The sequence below is a fragment of the Phascolarctos cinereus genome, unplaced genomic scaffold (genome assembly GCF_003287225.1).
Source record: "Phascolarctos cinereus isolate Bilbo 61053 unplaced genomic scaffold, phaCin_HiC Scaffold_1;HRSCAF=81, whole genome shotgun sequence".
NCBI classification, from domain to species: domain Eukaryota; kingdom Metazoa; phylum Chordata; class Mammalia; order Diprotodontia; family Phascolarctidae; genus Phascolarctos; species Phascolarctos cinereus.
This window is the reverse complement of record NW_027555514.1, coordinates 285,437,561-285,459,959: the sequence shown is the minus strand read 5'-3', so window position 1 is coordinate 285,459,959 and position 22,399 is coordinate 285,437,561. Positions and strand designations below refer to the sequence as shown.

General features: G+C 53.0%; 1 protein-coding gene across 3 annotated transcripts in view; it reads left to right on the top strand.

Annotated features, from left to right (window-relative positions):
- The window catches only part of TCF20 (transcription factor 20), a 200,378-nt gene that overhangs the window by 167,729 nt on the left and 10,250 nt on the right, over positions 1 to 22,399 (top strand). For all 3 annotated transcript variants that reach the window (XM_020982772.2, XM_020982774.2, XM_020982770.2), the window contains exon 3: positions 19,170 to 19,263. In XM_020982772.2, the coding sequence (XP_020838431.1) occupies positions 19,170 to 19,263 (94 nt within the window). The remainder of the gene's footprint in view (positions 1 to 19,169; positions 19,264 to 22,399) is intronic.

The window sequence follows — 22,399 nt, the reverse complement described above, 5'->3', positions numbered from 1 at the left end:
TTATTATTATCCCCATTTTACAGATGAAAAAACTGAGACAGGTGAAGTGGCTTGTCTTGCACCACCTAGCTGCCTCCCTGTGCTAGCAAGTAGATTTTTTAAATTATCTTTAATCTCAGACATGGGCAAGACCTCAGAGGTCATCCAGTCTAGCACGTAGCTGAATGGGAAGACTCAGAACTTTGGAAGGCTCTCATTGGTAGGAAGCCTGTCTTTGTGTGGGGTGTCTCTGCCCTTTCCTTTGTCTTTGAATCAAGGCTTCTCACATGAGTGGAGCTGCAGCTTGGTGGGAAAGGCCCCAGCATCAGAGACAGAAAGCCTCAGTCCCAGCTCTCTCTCTTCTGTCTCCTAGCCCGGTGACCTTGGGCAGTCGCTGAGCCTGTGGCTCCTCATCTGTAAAGCAGAAATGATGATAGCATTTGACTACAGCTAAGCTGGCCAGGAGGACTACAGGTGTGGCCTGAATGCTGCCTTGTGGTATCTAGAGGCGAGCAGGCGCTGAGCCTCCTTCTGACTCCCAGACTCTACGCTGTAAAGGGACAGTTGTCATTCTCCTATCTTGACGAGGGCTCCTCAAAGCCAGAGGCCCGCAGCTTAGGGAAGAGTTCACATAATAGCACTAGAGGGGACCTTAGAGATTGGTTCCAGAGGATTCAGACCTGTTCACTAAATACCCCTTACATGTAATGAGTTGTGGCACCATCATTGCCTCATAGCCAAATGCTTTGGATTGGACTTCTCCAGTGTTATTCCCAAACCAGTATCAGGAATAGAGAGTGCCCAGGGGTATGAATTAGCAGACAGCTTAGCTCACTTGTTCAGGGTCCCAGCTCTGGAAGTCCATCCAAGTTGTAGGGGCAGGTCTTAACTCTGCTGCCCAGAGCTTGAAGGAAAAAACCCCCAGACTGTGGCCTTATCTTTCTGGTCCATATCTCTGAGCATCTACATAACCAACAACTTTAAGGTGGCGTCACTGAGCCCAGCGACCATGAGTGAGAGAAAGGCTTTCACCCAATGGAGAAGCAGCGGGGGGGGGGGGGCTGTGAGGACTTGGTCACATACATGTATGATGTGAGACTGTCTCATGTTCACATTTGCCTACCTGGGCATGGTTGCCTCAGTGTCCCTTGTCCAGCAGAACATCTGCTGAGCACAAACCATGTTTCTTAACATAAGGAAACATGTTTCTGGGGGTAGTCTTTCCAGGAAACTGAACAAGGATGCTTCCCAGGTAGACCAGCACACTGGGAATCATGAATGCGCTTCACTTGTGTGGCCAGTGAGGGAAGGCAGCCTTAGTTGGAACAGGTGCCGACCCCAAGGCCTCCTTCCCCGTGGTCCTCTTACTCCAGCTCCTGTGACTGATGGTGAGCCTGGTTTATAGAAGGAAGCCTGGGGCCCCTGACCACTGGGAGAACTCCCACAGCGTTAACCCACACAATTAAAGGTTTTTCCCTATCACCTTAACCTAAGAGTTTAAAAAAGCAAACCTTCCCATCATAAATGGAAAGGAGAAAACAGACATGGAAAAAAAAGCAATTTGGAACCTTAAAAAGATTTGTCAGCTTGGCCCCATCAGAAGAGCTGGGCTGTTGTGATAGGCAGATGAGATTGTCTTTGTGAGGCGCTTAGCCCAGTGTTCCTCCCCTCCCCTCCCCCTCTACCTCGGTGACAGGTTGCTTCCCTCCCCGGGCCTCCATTTTCTCCTCTGGACTAGATCACTGGCATGTCTTCCCAGCTGTATAGCCTATAATCAGATTTTTTTTCTAAATGAATAAGGGGTAGAGAGCAGATTATTCTCCCCCTGTGTGGCGCCTGTTGATCTGATTCTGAGGCTCACGTTCTTGGCCTTTTTACATGTTGTGGCTTCCCCAGGCTGGCTGCATCCCCTCAAGAACAGTGTTTCTAATGAAAGTTAGCAGCAATAAAAATGTACATTTCCCCGCCTGTGTTCAGGGACCCCCTACAATCCACCCACAGTACTGGCAATGCAGACAGAAACCACTGGACAGCCTACTTCACAAGCATAGGGCTGGGAGCGGATCTCGTGCCCCACCCTCGTTAGAAGGGACTCTTGGGGATTTCTTCTGGAAGGGCAGATTTGCAGCCGGCTGTGCGAGTGGCTGGAGTTTCTGTGGTGCTTTCGTGTTCTTCCTATGAGATGGAGGGTGTTCAAAATGTTCACCCAGGTAGGAAAGGGGTGGTCTGGCTGGGAACAGAGCCCAGGGTCTCTGATTCCAAGTCCAGTGATTTTTCTAGCTGTCCTGTTAGCCAGAATACCAACTGAGGAGATTTTATAATTTCTCTTTTTGTTTGTTTTTTGGTGAGGTGATTGGGGTTAAGTGACTTGCCCAGGGTCACATAGCTAGTAAGTGTCAAATGTCTGAGGCCAGATTCGAACTCAGGGTCCTCTTGACTCCAAGGCCGGAGCTCTATCCACTGTGACACCTAGCTGCTCCTAATGTTATAATTTCTGGTGTTGGTTTTTTTTTTAAGGCAATTGGAGTTAAGTGACTTGCCCAGGGTCACACAGCTAGTAAGTGTCAAGTGTTTGGTCTGAGGCCAGATTTGAACTCAGGTCCTCCTGACTTCAGGGCTGGTGCTCTATCCACTGTGCCACCGAGCTGCCCCTGATATTATAATTTCTTAATCAGACCTTCTCTACTCCCCATGATGTCTGTTGTTAGTGTTCTACTCGCCCCAGCCAAAAGATGTGACTTCTAATACTTGAGTTCCCTCAACCACCCACTACACAGAGGAAGGAAGCGCTTTCACCGTGCCAGGTGTCAGGAGCCTCACTATACCACGTCAGCATTTGTGGGCATACTTGTGTGCACACACCCGCACACACTCACTTTGGATCAGAGGAAGTTTTCACCAGGACTGTCTTCTCAGACTGACCTTTCCTGGTAATGGTGGCAGCTTCTATCAGAGGCCAAATGTGAAGGGAGCGTATGGTATGGGATAGCTGTGTGATTGGAGGTCCTTTGTCTTTTCAAAAAATAGATTATTGAAATCTCTTACCCTCTCCTACAGAGCCACCCATTGTAATTATTTAAAAAAAAAAGATTCTGCAAAATGAACCATTTCAAAAATTGTGATGCTGTATGTGGCAACATGCATTTGTTAAGTGCTTCCTGAATACCTGGCCCTGAGCTAAGCTCTGGAGACACAAAGAAAAAAAGCAAAAACAGGGCCGGCTCTTAAGGAACTTGGATTCCACTGGGGGACGTGATATCACCGCTGTTGGCCAGCCCCCACCTCTCCAGATACCAGAGGCAGGCCCTGACAGTTTGGGCATCACAGCTGCATAGCATTCAGCGCCAGTCTGTTTCTCTGTTTCGTTGTAGCTGTGATGGCTGATCTGGTGTTTTCCAGCTTCTGCTTAATTCCTTCTTCCTGAAAGGTTCCCTGTGGATGCAGGCACTTTGAGAAATCACTGTCCTTGGGAGGGATTCCATATCAGAGGACCTCTTTACTCCTGCCCGTCCTTTGGGGAAACTGTGTTTCTCAGCCTTCGGAGACCGGAGCATGGAGAGCTCTTGAGTTCTCAGACCCTAGCCAGGGTCTCATGGAACGGAGCCCGCGTGGGTGGAGCTATGAGATCTTAGAAGGTCTGGGGAGTGGAGGAGGTGGCCTTGGAACCAATTCCAAGTTAAGGTCCTATGGCCTCTCATGACCCGTTACAACAGCTGGGGGAAGTGAAGAGGCCTGGATTCAGGGCTGTGACCAGACATCAGTCAAAGCATTAAGTGCCTGCTGGCTGCCTGAGACTGACTAGGTGCTGGCGGTACAAAAATGCATGTAAAATATCGATTTATTAATTAAACTATTACAGAATATTACAACTGTTGTCTCACTGGATTCTCAGAGCAGCCCTGAGAGGAAGGTGCTGTTACTATTCACATTTTACACTTGAGGATTTGGGGAAGAGCAGGATCTCTTTTCCCCAAACCTGTGTTGGGGACACAGGCCCTTCCTGGCCCAGCTGTCACTGACAGCCTAGGATAGGCAGACAGTCCACGGAGAAGGAATGCGTCCAGTGTGTGGTAGGATGGAAGGAACAGTGAATGAGCCAGACACTCCTTGGCATCTGTCTCATCAGTTTCCTCATCTGTCAGACAAGATCAGGGCTGGGATGCATTTTGTTGGAGGCCACCTGGTTCTGAATTTGTTGTTCAGTCGTTTTTCAGTTGTTTCCAACTCTTCTTAAGCCCATTTGGGGTTTTCTTGGCAAAGACGTTGGAGTGGTTTGCCATTTCCTTCTCCAGCTCATTTTACAGATGAGGAAACTCAGGCAAATAGGGTCCAGTGACTTGCCCAGGGTCACACCGCTAGGCTGATTCTGAGACTGGATTTGAACTCAGGAAGGCGAGTGTTCCTTTCTCCAGACCTCGTACTCTGTTACTTCACCACCCAGCTGCTCACTCTCTATGTGCACGCGCGCACACGTATGAGAGCAGGGTTGTTCACTTCATTCATAGACCTCCAGTGATCAGTCATTAACTATTTATTAAGCACTTCTGTGGTGCTGGGGATACAGATACAGAAGTGAACATCTCTGCTTTTTTGGGGATGGAGATGTGCCCATATAAACGGAGGTCTATGCAGAACACCTCTTTGAACAGTCACCAGATACAAGCGAAGGTTGTGGGCTGCTTTGCTTGGGTTTCCACCATGACTTGAGCCCAGTTTCAGGCTTTGCTCTTCATTCTTGTCCCACAGAAGTGGCTTCAGTGAACTTGGGCAGCTTTGGGGCCCCCCTTACCTCATAGAATAGCCCCTAGAGGGTGAGCTAGGTGGCTCAGTGGATACAGCACTGGTCCTGGAGTCAGGAGGACCTGAATTCAAATCCAGCCCGAGACACTAGCTGTGTGACCCTGGGCAAGTCACTTAATTGCCTCAAAAAAAAAAATTTAAAGGGGCAGCTAGGTGGCGCAGCGGATAGAGCACCGGCCCTGAAGTCAGGAGGACCTGAGTTCAACTCCAGCCTCAGACCAAACACTTGACACTTACTAGCTGTGTGACCCTGGGCAAGTTACTTAACCCCAATTGCCTTAAAAAAAAAATAGCCCCTAGAGCAGCTCACCAAGCTGGCTGGCAAGGCTTAAAGCTTGAGACCTTGAGTGGCTGAGAATGGGCAGTCTCTGCTCTCAGCTCCTCCCCTTCGATCCATCCTTGTCCCTGAGGAGAGCAGCCTTCAGATCTGTTAGCGCCTCAGGGAAGGGGTTTAGCTGGCCGGAAGGCAGCTGGCGCTGCTTTGTCTGAATCCCTCACGAGCAATCTGGGGCCTGCAGTCCCGGGGAGCAGAAGTGTCTCCTGGCTCTCTCTTGGGGTGATGGATGGAAGGGCGCGATCGGCTGGGTTTTTTGGATGACTTTCATTTTGCCATCACAGTCAGTCATTTCTGGGTGTGCCCCCTCCTCCAGTGGCAGTCTGTGCCCAGGTTCCTCCTCCTCGGTGCATTTCGTTTCATTCTGGGTGTTCTTTGAGTTTCCACTCATGTCGTTCTCATTGTCTAGGAAGGGCAGGAGCATGTGGAGACCCTGGGCTGCATGCTTTGCAGGGGTGATCCCCTTGAAGCCACCTGCTATCTGCTCTGCTTTCCTTGCCCTTCATCAGTTCATGTTTGTCTTCCCAGGATCCCCTGACTTCCTCATGTTCATCCTTCCATGGAAAGGGTTTGTTTACTTTTGCGTTTTTCTGATTAGCAACAGAACCTAAATTGGGGGAGGGGAGATTTGTTGAAAAGAACCGTCCCTCAGCCTTCCTCTTACCACCAAACGTTTGTAAGTAGAAGAGCCCAGGAATGTCATACAGCTAAAAATGCGCTAAGAAAGACCACAGCACACTGATAAAATGGGGGTACGGCTCGATCTTTGAGGGTCACGTGGTGTGACCTGTACAGCAGCACAGTGGACAGGGCTCCAGGCCTAGAGTCAGGAAGACTCATCGCCTCAGATGCTTCCTGGCTGGGTGACCCTGGGCAAGTCATTTCACCCTGCTTGCCTCAGTTTCCTCATCTGTAAAATGAGCTGGAGAAGGAAATGGCAAACCACTCCAATATCTCCGCCAAGAAAAGCCCAGATGGGGCCATGAAGAAGGACTGAACAACCTTTGCTTCATAATTCTAAAGAAGAGTGAAAAAGAGCAGAGAGGTCGTGGAGCAGGCAGAAGCCTTTGACCTTGGCAGGGCCAGCCCCCTAGAGGCAGAGGGAGCAACAGAAGCCTCAGCCACTGGACGCAGGCCATGGAGGGTCAGAAGGTCCAAGGAGAGCCAAGTGACTGTCAGCAGCTTCCTGAGTCTGAGCTCGACCATCTTGCAGATGTCCATGGAGGACCCAGAAGGGATAGAGAACAGAGCCGCCTGAGGCCTCGAGGCTGGGAGGGTCCGAGTGCTGCAAGAGAGCAGAAGAGTCCTAACTAAGTGCAGGGTGGCTGGGGTCACAAAGCAGAGTTGGGCTGTTGGAGGCTTTGGGGTGACTCCATGTCCAAACAGCTTTGCCCCCGCAGTTCACCTCTTACCCCAGCCACTAGGCATGTGTCACATGCGGTGGTCAAGGGTAGGCATGAAAGCCTTTGGTCAGGGGACTTGGCAGCCTGGTGCCTGAGAGAGCAGTTGTGGGATGAGGCCTAGAATGTTGGAGCCAGAAGGGGGCAGGAGACTGACACCTTGGGGTTCTTGGAGCTGGGGCTGGATCCAGGGTGGCTACAAGGGGCCTTCTGCCAAGGGCTCTTCTTAATATTGAGTTTGGGGGCATTGTGGAGTAGTGGAACAAAGGGCGGGACGCCTACCCCGGTAGTGAGGCCACCCGTGGGCCACCTCACGTGGCCCCCTGCCCCTTCCTCTTGTCTCGCGGGGCCACCTCCTTTCTTACGTACGGTCTGCGGTCTCATCCACGTCAGGGGAGTCCAGTCAGCCCACGCCTACTGAGCGCCAGGGGACACAAAGAGAGGCAGAAGTCATCCAGTCCTGCAGAGGACCCCAGATTCAGAGCTGGAAGGAATGCTGCCTCCTTTTATAAATAAGGAAACCAAGGCCCCAAAAGGGGCAGCGGCTGCCATGGTCACAGAGACAGTGAGAAGCCAGATCAGGCTGGGCATGCCCAGAGCCAGGATTCCTTCCACTGTACTGCTCTGGGCCTCAGTTTCCTTGATGGTAAAACAGAGGCACTGGTCTTGATAACCTGAAGTCCCTTTCAGCTACACGTGAAGCTGAGGTCCCAGGAATACTCCCCATGCCTCCCACCGCCCCCTGCCCCCTCCCTCTTGTTCCAGTCCTTTTTGTTTGAGAAAGACAGTTTTCTGACCCTTGGCAGGTCCCCCCTCCACATCCCCTCGGGGCCAGGGCAGTCTAAAGGCGCTGGGCTCAGCTAGCCCCAGCCCTGACAGGTGACGGCAGCCAGGGAATCATAGCTTTGGAATCAGGCCTCCCTCCTGTGTGGAGGTCACTGCTTCCTGAGGCCAAGTCCAGCCCAGTGGGGATGGTTTTAAAACGAGGCCTCGTGTGGTCATTTGGGCAGGGAGGACACATGCTCGGCTAGCCTGCCCCAGCTTAAGGGAGGGCCCCTCCCCAACCTCTGCGTTCCAGGCCTTCCTTCCAAAGGGGATGTGATGTGCTGATAACTTAGCACAGGGCCTGGCGCATAGTAGGTGCTTAAGAAATGTCGGCGGGCTGACTTGCAAAGCGTTCTGAATATATTAGCTCATTTGATCCTCACAACAATCCATTTTAAAACTGAGGTGAGACTAAAACTCAGGTCTTCCTGACTCCTGGTTCTGTACTGTTCATTACCTTATTCCAAAGTCCTCCTAATACCTGAGACTCAAGGTCTCTCCGAAGGCCCGAGGGAGCAAATGAAAAAAGATAGAAAAAGGACAGGAGGCCAAGTCCAGCCACCATGTTAGGCCTGATTCCAAAGCTGTGATTCCCCAGACTGCCGTCACCTGTCAGGGCTGAGGGCAAGCTGAGCCATCTTTAGACTGGCCGTGGCCCTGCAGGGACATGGAGGTGGGACTGGGGCCCCTACCTGCTTACGGGCAAATGTTTGCATTTCTAGAACCTGGAGGACTGAAAGGAGAGGGGAGGGGTGGTGGGAAGCGTGAGGAGCGGTCATGGGGCCTTGGCACTATGTGGAGCTGAAAGGGACTTCAGGAAACTGAGGCCCAATGAGGCTTTGTCCAAAACCAAGCCGAATTAAGTCCCTCAGCCCGGCCCAAGTTTGGAATTTCTGTCCTTTCTGTCCAGGGCCACGGGGGCAAGGCCACCCTGCTTGTACCCAGCTACAGTGAGAGAACTTGGGCCGCCATAATCTGTGGGGGATGGGTCACTTCACCCCCATTTCCAGTAGAGTGACTTCTACTCTGTACTTCTGTGAAGAGCCCGGGGAAGGGAAGGTTGGCGTTAGTTGGGGGCTCTTTTCTTTTCTGACTTTGCCAACATCCTGTGACCCCAGTGATCTTGACACCACAAATCACATCTTTCCAGATGAATTAGTAGAAGAGAAGTGAGCACATGAGACCTCGCCGACTGTTCCTTGAGACCAGCCTCCTTTTGTGGCATTAAAATGAATCACTTTACCCAACATTTGGTCCCCACTCCACTTGGATGCCCCTTGAGGCAAGGCCTGAGGCTCACTCAACTCTCTTTCCTCCGTGGGCCTCGTCACTCACTGTTGGCTGAAACAAGGGGTGACCAGTTCTCCCAGGTTCCAACCTATAGCCCAACCTCTCCTTGTCTGGAGAACGAATGTTCGTGCCATCTGACTGAGCCGTAGCCCTGCTAAGCCCATGCTCCGAAGACCTGAGACAAGAGAAGATCCCCTCACCACAGCGCTTTCTGTCGTGGCAAAGATCTAGGCATAAAAGAGGGCCCAGAGAAATGTGGGGGAACATAGGCGGGCAGATGCAGAGTGAAGGAAGCCAAGCAGAAGACATTGACGGCTGCCATGTTAGTGGCAAGGAGCAAGGACTGGAGCTAAATGTACTCGGGTTAGAGCAACCAAGCTTGTCCTGGCAGAAAAAGAGAAGAGGGAGCTGCTTCTCCTCCCCCTCGGGTTGGGGGCTGTGGGTAAAGCCCCGCATGTCCTGCTGCCAACTGTTGAAGTGCTGGTTAGTGTTTGGTGGTGGTGGTGGTTGGTGTAACTTTCCCCTGTTTGTTATTAGGAGGGATGCCTGGGGTTAGTAGGGAAGGGGAGCGTATTCAGAAAACAAGGTAACTAAAGTGTTTCTAAAAGTAACCTCTCCTCCCCACCCCATCCCCCCAAAGTGCCCTCTGCCACTGTTGGGACGTCTCTTCTGCCACGTAGGTTCAGAGCTCCCTGACTCTGCCGTAAGCTCCAGGCCAGCTGCTACCATCTGCTGGTCAAACGCTGTCACAGGAGGGCACTTGAGGGCAGGAAATTCCTCAGGGATCATCGCTGGGGCCAGATCAGCTTCGTTTGCTCACTCAAATGAGTGAGTCATTGTTCTGTAGTTGAGAGATGACAGAGGAAGGAGAGCTGGGCTGCTGGCTGGCTCCCTGTCCTGGGGACATTCGGAGGTGTGCAATAAGACCGCTTAGCTGCTGTCCATCGTAACCCACAGTCTCCTCTACTTGAGCTTCTGCCAGCCCCAAGTGATGGGATTCTGTGCTGGCATTTCAAAGGCCTTCCTGAGAAAATGAGGCCAGTGAGGATCTGGCCACCCAGTCCACAGTGAGGAGTACCTGGGGTCAGAGGGAAGAAGGCTGGGGAGACCCTCTTGGTGTGTGCGCGAATTCCTCTTCTGATGGGAAGGAGATGGCTGTGTTCCAGGAGGCAGGGAAGATGGGCCCATTAGGCTCTCAGTGATTGTGAAAAAGCAGCAGCATCTGCCAGGGCTCGGGCCGACTCGGCAGCAGGGGATCCCACAGCGGCAGCCGGTAATTTCTGAGTTGAGGGAGTGAGATGGCAGTGCTAAGGCAAGGAAAAGCTGGGGGGGCTGGGCCGGGAGGGTGTCGTGCAGCAGGTGACCCTGGTGAAATGCTGCTAAGGAGACATCTGTGTGTATCGGGGCCTTGCGTATTCCAGGGTAGAGGGAAGCGGCTCACCTCTTCGAGATACAATCCATGAGCCTGCTCTCATTTCTTTTTCACCGTGGTTAGACTGTTTGAGGATCTGGAATGCTTCTGAAACCATGTGTTCTGAGCTTCTGCTAGTTTTTCATTTGCATGGGGCTGTGGCCTTGGGTTCTGAGCCTTCCAAGGACTTGTACAGTTTCATCATGGAGCAGGCCAATCCCGGGCAGTTCCCCAGGTGCCCTCCAGACAGAGAATGCCCTCAGGGATGGGCTTGACCAGGGTGTCACCCTCCTGTCTCTGGCTTGGGGGAGAACAGGAAGATTTCCTTCTGACATTACTCTATAGTTTAGGATTTTGTCCAGGCTCTGGGCAAACATTAATGTCTTCCTTTATTGGAAAGTAAAGCATCATCGGAAAGGAAATTAATTCAGTAGGTATTTGTTGAGCTTCTGCTGTATTCTGACACCCATGGGGTGTGTTGGGATGGGGGGGAAGGGGGGGAGTATTCCATCTGGTTCCTTCCCTCAGGAGGAAGGACAGGAGTTACCTGTGGGAATCAACTAGAGAGACAAGGCCCTCTGGGGGGGATAAGTGGAGTGGAGGAGCTCGGGGACCCTGCAGGGGTCGGGGGGGGGACTCCTCAGGATGGCCGTGACTCTGCCTGAGCCTTCTGCCCTAGACGAGGCTTAGTGGGAAAGTGCAGACCTAGGTGGAAGCCGGGAAATTAGATCGTGGTCGCAGCTCTGTGTGACCTTGGGCAGGTCATTTCGTCTTGATGATAGAATCCTGGATCCAAGAACCAGCGAAGACTGTAGAGGTCAGAGTCCCAGGAGTGGGAAGCATCAGCATGTTTTAAGTACTTACCATGTGTCAGGCTGTGCTAAGCACTGGGATGACACAAGAGACAGAAAATCAGTCGGGGCTCCCTAGGAGCCCACGTAGCCCGATGGGGGCACAGCTGATCAACCTGTCGTCTGATTCCCAAGCTCCTCCCACCCCTATTCATTCCCCTTATCGTCCTGTATCAGCAGCTGACCGACAGGCAGGAGGCTCAGCAGTGCCTGGCTGTGCCCGCTGGGGGCCACGTGGTAACGTACTCGTGGGACCCCTCGGCGGGCAGACCTTTCTGGACTTAGGCCTGTTTGAGTCCCCAGCTCTGGGATGGGGACTGCACAGAGTCACTGCCGGCCCCCTTCCCCGACCGGACTAGGGGCGGCCTGGCTACAGATGAGGATTAAGAGGGAAAGAGAAAAGAAAGCTGGGGTTAGGAGCTGCCCAGTGAGCTTCAGAAATTCAGCACATGTTCATTACACCCCTGCGATGTGCCGGGCCTTGTGCTGGGTACAGGCCCTGGGGAAGAAGATGCCAAAGTGAGCCAGCCCTCGCCGTCAGGAAGCTTGCTGGCAGCAGCTCGGCTCGTTCCAAATGTGTCCATCCATGTCCAAGACGTGTTGGGTGAGGTGACCCCTGAAGGCCCTTCTGGCACCCTTAGAAGTCCGGTGCTGTTCAGATAAATGAACGGAAGAAAAATAGCTTTAGAACAAGGTTTCTGGGCCCTGCCCAAGTTTTTTCAAGGAATATTAGCCCAGAAAATTCAGGACAGCTGAAGAACATCAGAGGAGTTGGTCGTCATGGGATCTGAGGTTAATCTTGAAATGACGACCCGGTGCCTGATAGGCAACAGCAGCGGGACCCAGTGAGTCGGACCAGACGACGTTAGCTTGAGTCTTGGCGCAGATCTTTCAGTGAGCCACGTGAACGTGGGTGCCTGCCTTAGCGGGCGCCCTGGGGTCATGACCGGCCAGCCTGGACCCTAGCACAGCATGTCCCGTTGAGAGCTGGAAGAGACCCTAAGTGCAACCCCGCCCGCACCCCAAGAGATCAGTGGTGCTGTCAGGTATTAACGTGTTCACTTAACTAATGCAGCCAAGTTGGGCCTTTTTGCCAGAACATCTCCAGAGTACAAGTTTGGTGTTTTTTTTTTAAACACCACCAAACACAGTCAGTATAACAGTGATTGGCTGTCCCCTTGTCTCATCCTCGTCTTGGCTGGATTGACCCAGTTCGGAAATGTAGCTGGGCTTTTTTGGTGCTCTCCAGGGCCATGTTGCTCGGGGAATTCCAGAGGCACGCTGCCTAAAACAGCTCCCCAGTGTGTAATAGATAAGCCATAAGCAGAAAAAAACACCAGCTGATCTCCAGTTGTCGTGAGGGAACATAAGGCGAGCGTCTGAATTTGGGGGAGCAAGGCCCTACAACGTAGCTAAGCCTTTCTGTCTTGCTTGGATTCTCTCCAAAGCAAAGTGCTAGCCAGGCTGTGAAGCTCAATCCCCTTCTCTCGAGTTCCTTCAAGGTAGTCCCATATCAGAGGGGTAGGTCACCGTGGTTGGCATTTCCATCTGAAAGAAGCTCTTGTCATCTCCCTCCTCAGGCCACACGAGAAGGGGCATTTGATAACCATGTAGCTGTAGGAACAGTGGGGGCTGGAGCATGCCAGAGTTCATCCATCATATCGAAAGACAGTTCCCTCCACAGAGGCGAGTTGCGTCCCCTGTCTTGGCCTGCTCCAGGTTCCTCATCTGTAAAAAGAAGGTAGTGAACTCTCTCTGGGGCTCTTTCAACCACGAATCCTTCTTTCTTCAGGTCGTTTTTCAGCCACGGAATCCACAGTAAACACCTCAAATGGGGCCCCAGCCTGACTCTTCGGCCTTATTTCCCTTGTTGCTCAAGAGCCACTAGTGCTGACATTGGAATCAGCTTTCTTAAGTAGCTGGAGCTGTGATCCCGTAGCTTGCACCTGCCCCTTTCATCAGCCTGGTATTGGCGTGGACACATTCAAGCAGTTCTCCCTTCTAGAAGTCTTGGTGTGGAAGCCAGGTAGCCGTCTGTCGAGGAATTGGGGCACGGGAGTTCCTTCTGAAGTGTAGGGTAGACTGGATGCCCTCCGAGGACCTGCCCAGCTCAGATTCTGTGAAGCATTTGTTGAGGTTAAGAAGTTCTAGTGATATGGGGATAGAGAGGCCTTGGCTCTTATGGCCACTTGGCTGAAGCAGAAGTGAGCAAGAAAGTGGATCCCTTTGGGGTTTCATGGAAAGGCCTTTTCAGAAATGAAGAGGGCTGTACAGTCCCCCTCATTATCCTCCAAGAGGGAAAGGAAATCGCTCCAGCCCAGTCTCAAATCATCGCACACCCTTCCTTGTTGGGGCACTTTCCTTCTCTTCTCTCTGCCTGGCAGTTGGTAAAGGTTTGTTGAAACCATTAGTGTGGACACTGGGCTACTTTCCTTTCGCTTAAACGCCTTGAAAATCCCTGTGGCTTTGGATGCGAGGCTGCAGATAAACATTCCAAAGGGATGTGAGGTCTTTGTCACTGGAGACTGTCAGATCTTGCCAGGCAGTCAGAGGCCTCCCTGAGAAGGTGGCATTGCCCACCATGGCACAGATCTGACCTTCCCACCGGGTCACGGTCCATCTCCCTGTGGCTCCTAGCTCTTGCTAGGAGGAAGTGTAGTCCCTCATCTGTCTCCCTGAAGAAAAGGGCATTAGAGACGGGGCAGTAATGAAAGGAAAATGCTATGTTAAACACAGTTCCTTGAACACTTATCTTTTTTTGAGAACCTGCCTTAATTACAGTGCATTTAATCTGGAGCTCAGAAGTGGCCGATGCTGGCCTCCCCTCTTGGAGCTTTCCATCTGAAAGAAGCACAGGCGATCAGGACCTGAGGGTCAGGCTACTCCTCAGATGACAGGCGCCCAATCTTGTGGCCAGTCTTCACTTGAAATCGCTTCACCCTCTGCTGCCAAAGCCTTGGCCTCCTCTGTGCTTAGGAGAGCGATCAAAGACCATCAAAACTCAGAGAATTCCTTTATGTGACGGGAAGATAGTGGTGCACATGCCTTCTGTGAAAGTGAGTGAAGAATAAAATGGGAGCAGCGTTTGTTCATAAAATATCAGCAGCACATCGTACAGATGAGGAAACTGAGACTTTCCCAGGATCGCACAGCGAAGAGTATCTGAGGCTAGATTTGAACTCGGGTCTTCAGGCCCAGCGTGTTATCCACCAAGCCACCCGGCTGCCTCCCCCACTGCTTACTACCTTGGATGTACTCTGCATATACTCATAAAAAAGCACACGTCTCCTCTCGGTAGGAGTCGGGGTTGCTTCTTCCTCTCCTGCGCTTGAGTCCCCAGTGCCTAGCGCGGTGCCTGGCATGTAGCAGGCAGTTAGTAAATGCTTGTCGATTGACGGAGTGAGGGAGTGTTGTTGCCAGGGCTTGAGTTGTGATTCTCCGAGTCCAGGCTTTGTGAGGAGGGTGAGGAGAGTCTAGTCAGGGGCCCTCCTGAGAGCCGCGGTTGTAGTAGCAGCAGACTGATGCTTCCCAGGGGGAAATCACAGGAGAAAAGTCATCGGACCATTAGAGTATATTACAGACCGCCTGGACAGAAGGAAGAACTCAGCGCGTTGGGAAAAGAGATGATGATGTGGGCACTGAGTCACTATTTTGTGGTGATGGGGAACTTCCACTCCCTCACTCTGCCAGAAGCCAAGGAGCTCCTGACCTTTCTAAGAGTGGGTCATCCTGTATTGGCCAGGCTGGGAGTGCAGTGGCCACTGGAGTTTTCATCAGCGGTCCTGGGCTCAGAGCTCGGGACCTGCTCCATTTCCAGTCAGGGCTGCACACTCCCATTATAGGGCTCCCCTGCTGGTGCCTGGCCTAGTGCAGACACCCCATCAGGGTTAGCTCTCCTTCAGCTCAGTCGTCATTGGCCCCCCTGCTAGCAGGGACTTAATCTGGAAACCTTGGGGACAAAAGACTGCACCTACCTATGGTTTATGACAAAGGAAAGGAAGACTAGGTGCCATCTGATGTGTGCCCTACATTTTGGGAAAGCAGAAAAGGCAGGGAGGAGGACCCCATGGAGTCAGAATGCTTCTGGGGGGGGGGGGAAGAGGAGGCTCCAAGAAGGATGTAGGACCTGGTGACAGCCAGTGACCAAGAAAAGGTAAGGCCGCTGAGGAGAACGAGGAAACCGTAAGAGAGCGCTCAGCTGGGCTGGATAGTTTGGGGCGCCCGGCCCAGGCGAATGACCACGGCCTCGGGCCGCATCCCAAAAGAGGCGGCAGATGGGATCGCTGAGTGTGCTCATGGGAAATGGAGGAAGGCAAGTGTTCCCGTTTTCATCTGCCTGCTAGGCCAGTGAGCTCGACTTCAGATCCTGGGGAAATTCCACAGGATTAAAGAGATGGTTGGCAACCATCTGGAAAGCAAGGCCTTGGTTAGGAAGAGGCACCCTGCCTTCCACAAGAGCAGGTCATGCCAGACAGTGAGGAGAATGGGAGCGCTCTGAGGCTAACTGGCTCAGATGTCGACCGCCTCTCATCTCATCCTGTTCGGTGGTGAAGATGGAGGGAGAGTCGTGGATTCGATGATGATGCCGTCGGTTGTATTTGGAACCTGTGGGTGGCCAGACCCACAGGACTTGTAAGTGGTTCAAGTCTCTGGTGTGGAGTAAGCACCTCAGGGACCTCTGCTTGGCCCAGGATGTGACTTGGATGATGACAAAGATGGTAGGCTCATCCATCACGTTGGCAGGCAGCTTCAAGCTGCCGGGGAGAGCAGTTGCCTTGAATCCAATTAGATGGTGTTCAGGAGGGACCCACGTAGAGTCTCGTACTTGAGTGCAAATAAATCAGTTCCACAAAGATTGGTAGATGGCAGTGGTCCTGGCCCAGGGTCTGGCCGGCAAGCCCAGTGTGAGCTAGCAGTTGTGATATCAATGCCAAAAAAGGCTATGGGGAGATCCTGGGCTTCATCAGCCAGGGGCTGGGGCGGGGGGCACTCTGCTGACCTCACCCCATCAGACTCAGTAGAATGTCTGGTCCTGGACGTGACGCTTCCAGCTGGAAGGTCTCCAGAGGCAGGCAGGCAGCCACGATGGGCAAGAGGGGCTTGGCCAGTGAAGATGGGCCTGGGAAAGAAAATACTCTGAGGAGTGGGCTGGTTACATTCATGTATTTGAAGGGCTGTCACACAGGAGGGAGGAGGCCCTGAGGAGCAAAGAGAGCAAGTTGTCCCCAGGTACCGGGGGCTCCCCCGCCTTGGAGGCCTTCCTGCAGAAGCTGGATGCCCAGCTGGGGTCTCTCCCTGGATAGCCAGAGACAGTGGCTGCTGGGTGTAAGCAGTGACTCAGAAATGGTGCCGCTGGCCTCCTGGCTGCCCCCGTCACAAGATACTCCATCTCCAGACACCAGGCATTTTCCCCGGCCTTCCCCCCTGCCTTTTCCCCTCCACCTCTTGGCTTCCTCCCTGTCTCAGCCAGATGCCTTTCCTGATCCTCCTTCCTGTTAGCGGGCTGCCTCTCGGGCGCCCTTCAGTGTATCCTGTCTAGATCTCGTTTGCACGTGATTGTTTATGGGTTGTTTTCCTCATTACGCCGTGAGCTCCTGGAGTATAGCAGCTGCATCCCCAGCACTCAGCACACTGCCTGGCACGTAGTAGGTGCTGCATGAAGCTCGTTGGCTTGCTGAAGTGGCAGGGTTTTCTGGAGTAGAGCAGTTTCTCCCTGTAGCAGATGAGGAACAGGAGCATCTTGGTGTGCATTTAATAACCATCGCTCGGGCCAGGGGGATGTAGTCACAACACACTTCTAGGTTTCCTCTTCGTCATCTAGACAATCAACAAAACAGATCAAGCTTCACCTTTGAGCCTTTGTCTCTTCGCCAGCTAGAAATCCGCTGACCCTAAAAACTGGCTCCCGTTCTTCCCTGAGGAGGAGGAGGAAGAGGCTCGTGCTTCTGGTGAAGTAATGACCATCATGACATTGGTGATAGCGGTTTTGATGATGCCTTTGTGACTGTCCCCTCTTTGGGGGCTGGGGTTCTGGGAACTTGGCCACAGGATTACAGGATCTAGAGCTTGATCCTTTAGTTTACCCTCCTTGTTTTACAGGGTAGGAAACTGAGGCCCAGAGAAGAAAAATGATTTGACCAGAGTAGGAGATAGCAGTAAGGGATTCAAGTTTGCTTCTTCAGACCCTAAAGCCAGGGGTTGTCCACTCTCCCAGACTTAGGCCTGCCTTCAGTAGGCAGCATGCGAAGCCTTTGGAGGAGCCCGAATAGATGTACCATGAAGGGGCCAGGCTGACTAAACCTGAGCATCTTCTACACGTGCCCAGACCCTCCTGGGGCAGGGAGAAGGACCTTCACCAGGGGTGTCTGCTGAAGACCCTGTGAGCGTGAGTCCATTGGGTCGGTAAATTCAGTCATTTCTGATAACCTGCTGGTGGTTCTGAAGGCAAACTGTAAGTCTGTATGGCCCGATCTGCCAGGAAATAATAGAGAAGGGCTTTGGAGTCTCTGGAAAAGAAAGGTTATAATTAGGAAGCTGCTTTTTGTGGGTGGGGCTTTTCAGCTGGATTCCCCTCTGGAAAGATTAGAAGGGCCTGGGCTAGTTCCCAGCTCAGTTCCTCACCAGTGGATCTCTAGAAGACCAAGCTGTTTGTGAACCATCGCTGGGGCAGGCAGTGAGGGAGTTCACTGAGCTGCTGCACTTTTATCAAAAGAACCTTTCTTCCTAAGGTCTTAATTTATTTTTCTTGTCATTCTCATGATTATGCCTAAGGCATAGGCTTGAAACCAGCTGTTGACAGCTGGTGGCTTAACTTTTCTGTGTAGACTCCAAAACGTTAGAACTCATCTTTCTTCATAAGTTTGTCTCATCTGCTGAGTTGTACCTGAATGTCATTCCATTCTCATTGGAGGGACAGTCAGTGTTCCTGGCCTTCCCATTTCTCTGGGGCTTCCTCACTTCCCTGACTGAAAATCTGCCTGTGCAGTACCTGGGGCGGGGAGGGGTTGCATCTTACCATGTTTGAGAGTCAGACTCCCTTCAGTCTTTGTTCCCTGGTACGTTTGTACGTACAGAAGTCCACTTTGCTGCAGAGAAGCCAGTCCGTTAGGAAAACAGCTGCCCTGTGTGTTAGTACATTATGGCTGAAGAATCTCATTTGAATCCTCACCATAATAACCCTGTAAGAAAGTGAGTGCAAGCGTTCTTTTCCATTTTACAGGTGAGGAAACTGAGGCACCAGTGTGTCTTAGGATTTGAAGCTGGAAGGGACTTCAGAGATTTGGGATAAGTAGCTGAAAAATCTGCTTCTGATTTTGGCCAATCAAAAATAAGAATTTAAAATAAAATTCTATTTTTAACTTTCAAAGAGTAAAAGTACAGCTGTACCAGTGCCTCCCTATTACTTCTGAGATCAAAAATAAATCCAGTGTTTGTCATTTAAAACCCCTTCCCAACCTGGCCCCCTCCCGCCTTTCTACTTAATCCTCTCTCCCCCACTGACACCTGCCTTCTGGCTGCTCCTCATCTGCACACTTTGGCCATGTTCCCTGCCTGGCCTGCCCCTCATCTCTACTTCCTGCCTTCCATCCTGGCTTCCTTTCCCAGCCCTCAGTCTTAGGACCATCTCTCTGTTATTTCCAATGTAGCTTGCCCGTGGGTTGTTTGTACGTACGTGTTTGCCCGTTGCCTCTCTCGTTAGATTATAAGCTTCTTGGGGGCGCAGTCTGTGTGTTGCCTTTTTTTGTGTCCCTGCACACAGTGGGCACTTAACTCATGCTTATCGATTACCATTAGAAATAATTGAGAAAGCTCTGAAGGCCAACTTGCTAACAACAGAAGCTGACTAGTAGCAGGAGCTCTTGGGAAGGCCAGGTGGACATCAGGGGTGCTGCCCAGAGCAGGTTTGGGCTGAGCTCTTGCGCATTTGGGTGTTCTCCAATTCCAGGGGCGGTCCAGAGGAGGTGGCGGTGGAGGCATGGAGGAGCAGGAAGAGTGTGTGGTGATTCTCTAACAGAGCACTTTCATTTGGTCCTCACGGCAGCCTCCGAGGGGAGACCCTCCCCCACTGGCCAAAGCTGGTGACCTCTGCCCTCTGCTTGCCGAGCCTCTTGGCCTGGTTGCTGGGGTCTGTCCAGAATCGGTTTAGAGTGGAGGTCAGGTGGATCACGGTCAGGAAGGGGCTGCGGTAACACCAATCACGCTGAGGCTGGGGAGAGGCGAGCAGGCGAGAGCGTGCTCAGGCAGGTAACTGACCCCTCTCACCTCTTCATTCCTTTCAGAAATGTTCCCACTGCCAGGAGCCGGGCGCCACCTTAGGCTGCTACAACAAAGGCTGCTCTTTCCGGTACCATTACCCATGTGCCATCGATGCAGGTAAGCGCGGGCGGGCCCTGTTGCTCTCACCTCTTTTTCTTCTTCTTTCCTGTTTCTCCTGTGGTTCCCTGGAGTAGAAAGAGCAGAAACAGTGCGGGAGGGGCTTTCAGCTTCTCCTTGGGTTCCCACTCCTCTGGTGCCCTGGGCGCCTGTTAACTCTGAGCCGCGCTGCCCTGGTGGTGGCTGTCCCAGCCGGGCTGTTGAGCAGAGGGAGTGTCCCCTGAGCCCCAGCTGGTCGTGGCGTTTGATCTGAATTCCGGGATCTGTTGGGGTTGTTTTTATTGCTGTTATCATGGTCATTCCCGTGGTCTCTTGACTGTGATTTTTTCATACAAACCCTCCCGTGTCTGGGCGGTCATTGCCCTAGAAATCTAGAGGATCCATGCTGCCCAACAGCCTCACTTTACAGATGAAGAAACAGGCCCAGCACAGTGGAGGCACAGAGCTCCAGAGCAGGCTCTGGTGAGCCCTGGGGGTCCAGGGGAGGCCAGCGATGGCTCCCCAACATCCCTCCGAATCACTCCCGTTCATCGAGCTGTCCGCAGACAGAGCGTGGCCTTGCCCTTTCCCTGGGGGCCGCTCGGGCGTCCCCTCACGGGGCTCCAGGGACAGGCCCTCGTTCATCTCTGTGTCATCTGCACTTGCTGAGTGAATGTGCTGACCTTTCTGGAGTATGGCCTTTCCCAAAAGGGGCGGCTTCCAGCCCTGCACCTGTGTGCTCTTCACTGTGTCCCGGTGGACAAGCCCCCAGCTCGGGAGTGTTCTAAGAGCAGGGGAGGGCTGGCCAGGCCATGCCGGCCAGTGACCCTCCGAATAAAACCGTCACTGAAGCGAGTGGACATTCTGATGAGAGAAAAAGACCATTGTGGATTAAAATGAGCTGAGGCCAAAGTGCCCGAAGGAGAGCCACCTGACGTGATGCCAGCAGGAGTGCTGGGCATGAAACCAGGATAGAAAAGGGATGGATGAAGTAGTAAAGATACCACAAGAGAAAACGTGGCCATTTGGAGCTGTGGAAAGGGGGAGGTCCTCCAACACAGAGCCAGGAAAATTGGAGAAGGGACGTCTCATCTCCTCCTTTCAGGGAAATCCACAAAGGGGATACAGTCAGAAGACTTAGAGTGCCCACTTTGGGCAGGGCACTGGGCCATGGCTCTGACCTCGAGGTGCAGAGAAAAGACATGGGATGAGGCAGCAAGCAGAAATACTGTGAGAGGGCCCTGAATCAGGCACCCAGCCTGCATTCCTACCTGCACGCCATTCAGATCGACACAGCCCTCGTTCAGGTCCTCCTGCCATCACCGCTGGCCTTGGCTTTTTCTCGTGGCCTCATTGGTCAGTCCTCCACGGACTGACAAAATGATTTTCCTTTAGTACAAATCTAAACGTGCCACCTGCAAACTCCAGGGGCTTCCTCTGGCCTCTGGAATCAAACCACAGTGCCTCCTTCTTCACAAGGTGCTCTCAGACTGGCTTTCAGGCTCCACATGCCTGTGTCCAGGCCTGACTGTATGACCTGGCCTGCGCTCCCACCTCACCACCTAATCTCAGGACCCCCTGCTTTCCTCGGAGCTCCTCCTCCAGGAAGCCTTCGGTGATCCCCACTCAAGCGGCTGATACCTCCTCCTCCAGACTGAAATGAACATGCCTTTGTTTATCTACCTTGTATGAGTCCGTGTGTGGGCATGCTGTCCTCACTTGAGTTCCCAAGCCCCTGCCCCAAGGGGGGAAGGCATGGCAGCCCGTAATCCACAACGTGTATGGTAGCAGAAAAGCACACTTGATGTGGGCTCCCAGAGCTATTCGTGTCCAGAGTGAGGGAAGGGCAAGTCCTGCTAGTGGCCTCTGCCCAAAGAAAGCACCCTCTGGACTGTCCACCACAAGGACAAGCTGAGGACAGGGCCGGAGGGAGTAACGGGGTGCGTAGCCCAGAGAGGAGACCTTGGTGGGAAGTGATGGCCCTGGAGGTCGGCTCTGGAGGTGTCAGAGAAGCCAGCAGCGGCATGGGCTGTGCCCAGCACCAGGAAATGCCCTGGAGGCAGGGGCGAGAGCTACCACTGAAGCGTGGCCTGCCTGAGTGGTCCCTTCCATCTCTGAGACTGAGGTTGCCTGGGTTAGTGTCGCGGCCCTCAGCCTGCGGGGGCTGCCCTATAAACCAGAGAGGGGAGCTGAGCAGAGACCCTGCTGGGCTTTCCCCCTTCCCTAAGGAGAGGTGGGCCTAAAACGTCCCATCCAGGTGGCACGCAGAAGAGTGGCTGCTGTTTTATGCGGTTCCCGGTCCTCCCAGTTAGAGTCTGCCGTGTCCGGGCCTCAGCCTCGGAGGCCTAGAGCTCTCCCAGGGGAGCCAGGCCTGTCCCCGAGAGGGGCCACTACCTGGCTCTGCATGGAGCCCCAGGTGCTTGGCACCAGAGGAGCAGCGTGAGGAGATGGCAGTCCTTTGGGCTGTTGCCCTTTGTGACTCCTTGGCTCCGAGGCTTGCTCAGGTCACGTTCCACGTCATCTCTTCTGGCCTTTTTCAAAGATGGCACCGTCACACTCAGACAAGGCGCCTGTGGTTCAGGTGTCATCAGAACAGGAACCCGTTTGGGGAGACCGCACACAGGACCGGTCGTCTTTCTGCAGCACCAGTCACGGGGAAGGACTCGTCTGTGCTGAGCGCCTCCTGCCCTGCAGTGAAGAGCAGTTGATGTCTCAGGGAAAACTTCAATTCCTCCAATGTCTCCATGGAAACAGTTCCTGGTTGGGAAGGTGCATTGGCCCGGGGCTGGCCCTGGGTCTCTGACACCCCAGCTGGTTCCCATCAGAGTTGAACCTGAGCTCTGGGGAGCTGGGAGCCTTCTCTCCTTGCATTCAGTCCACAAGGAGGGTGACTTATTGGTCATTCTGCTGGAGTAAGGAATCTTGCCTTTTTCCCTCCTTGGCCCAGCCACCGTTCCAGGAAGATGTGAAAGTGTCCCTTTTGGCCATAGCTTTTGATGTCACGGTGTAGCCTCGGGCTGGGCCCTCACAGGGCCATTCCCGGCTTCCTCCCTGCTTATCATTTCCTTTCTTAGTGGGAGCTCACTGTCTTCTCTGCCTGCCACTGATCCTTCCCATGGAAGGGGTGTGGTGTGGCAGGGAGCTTTCAGATCAATAG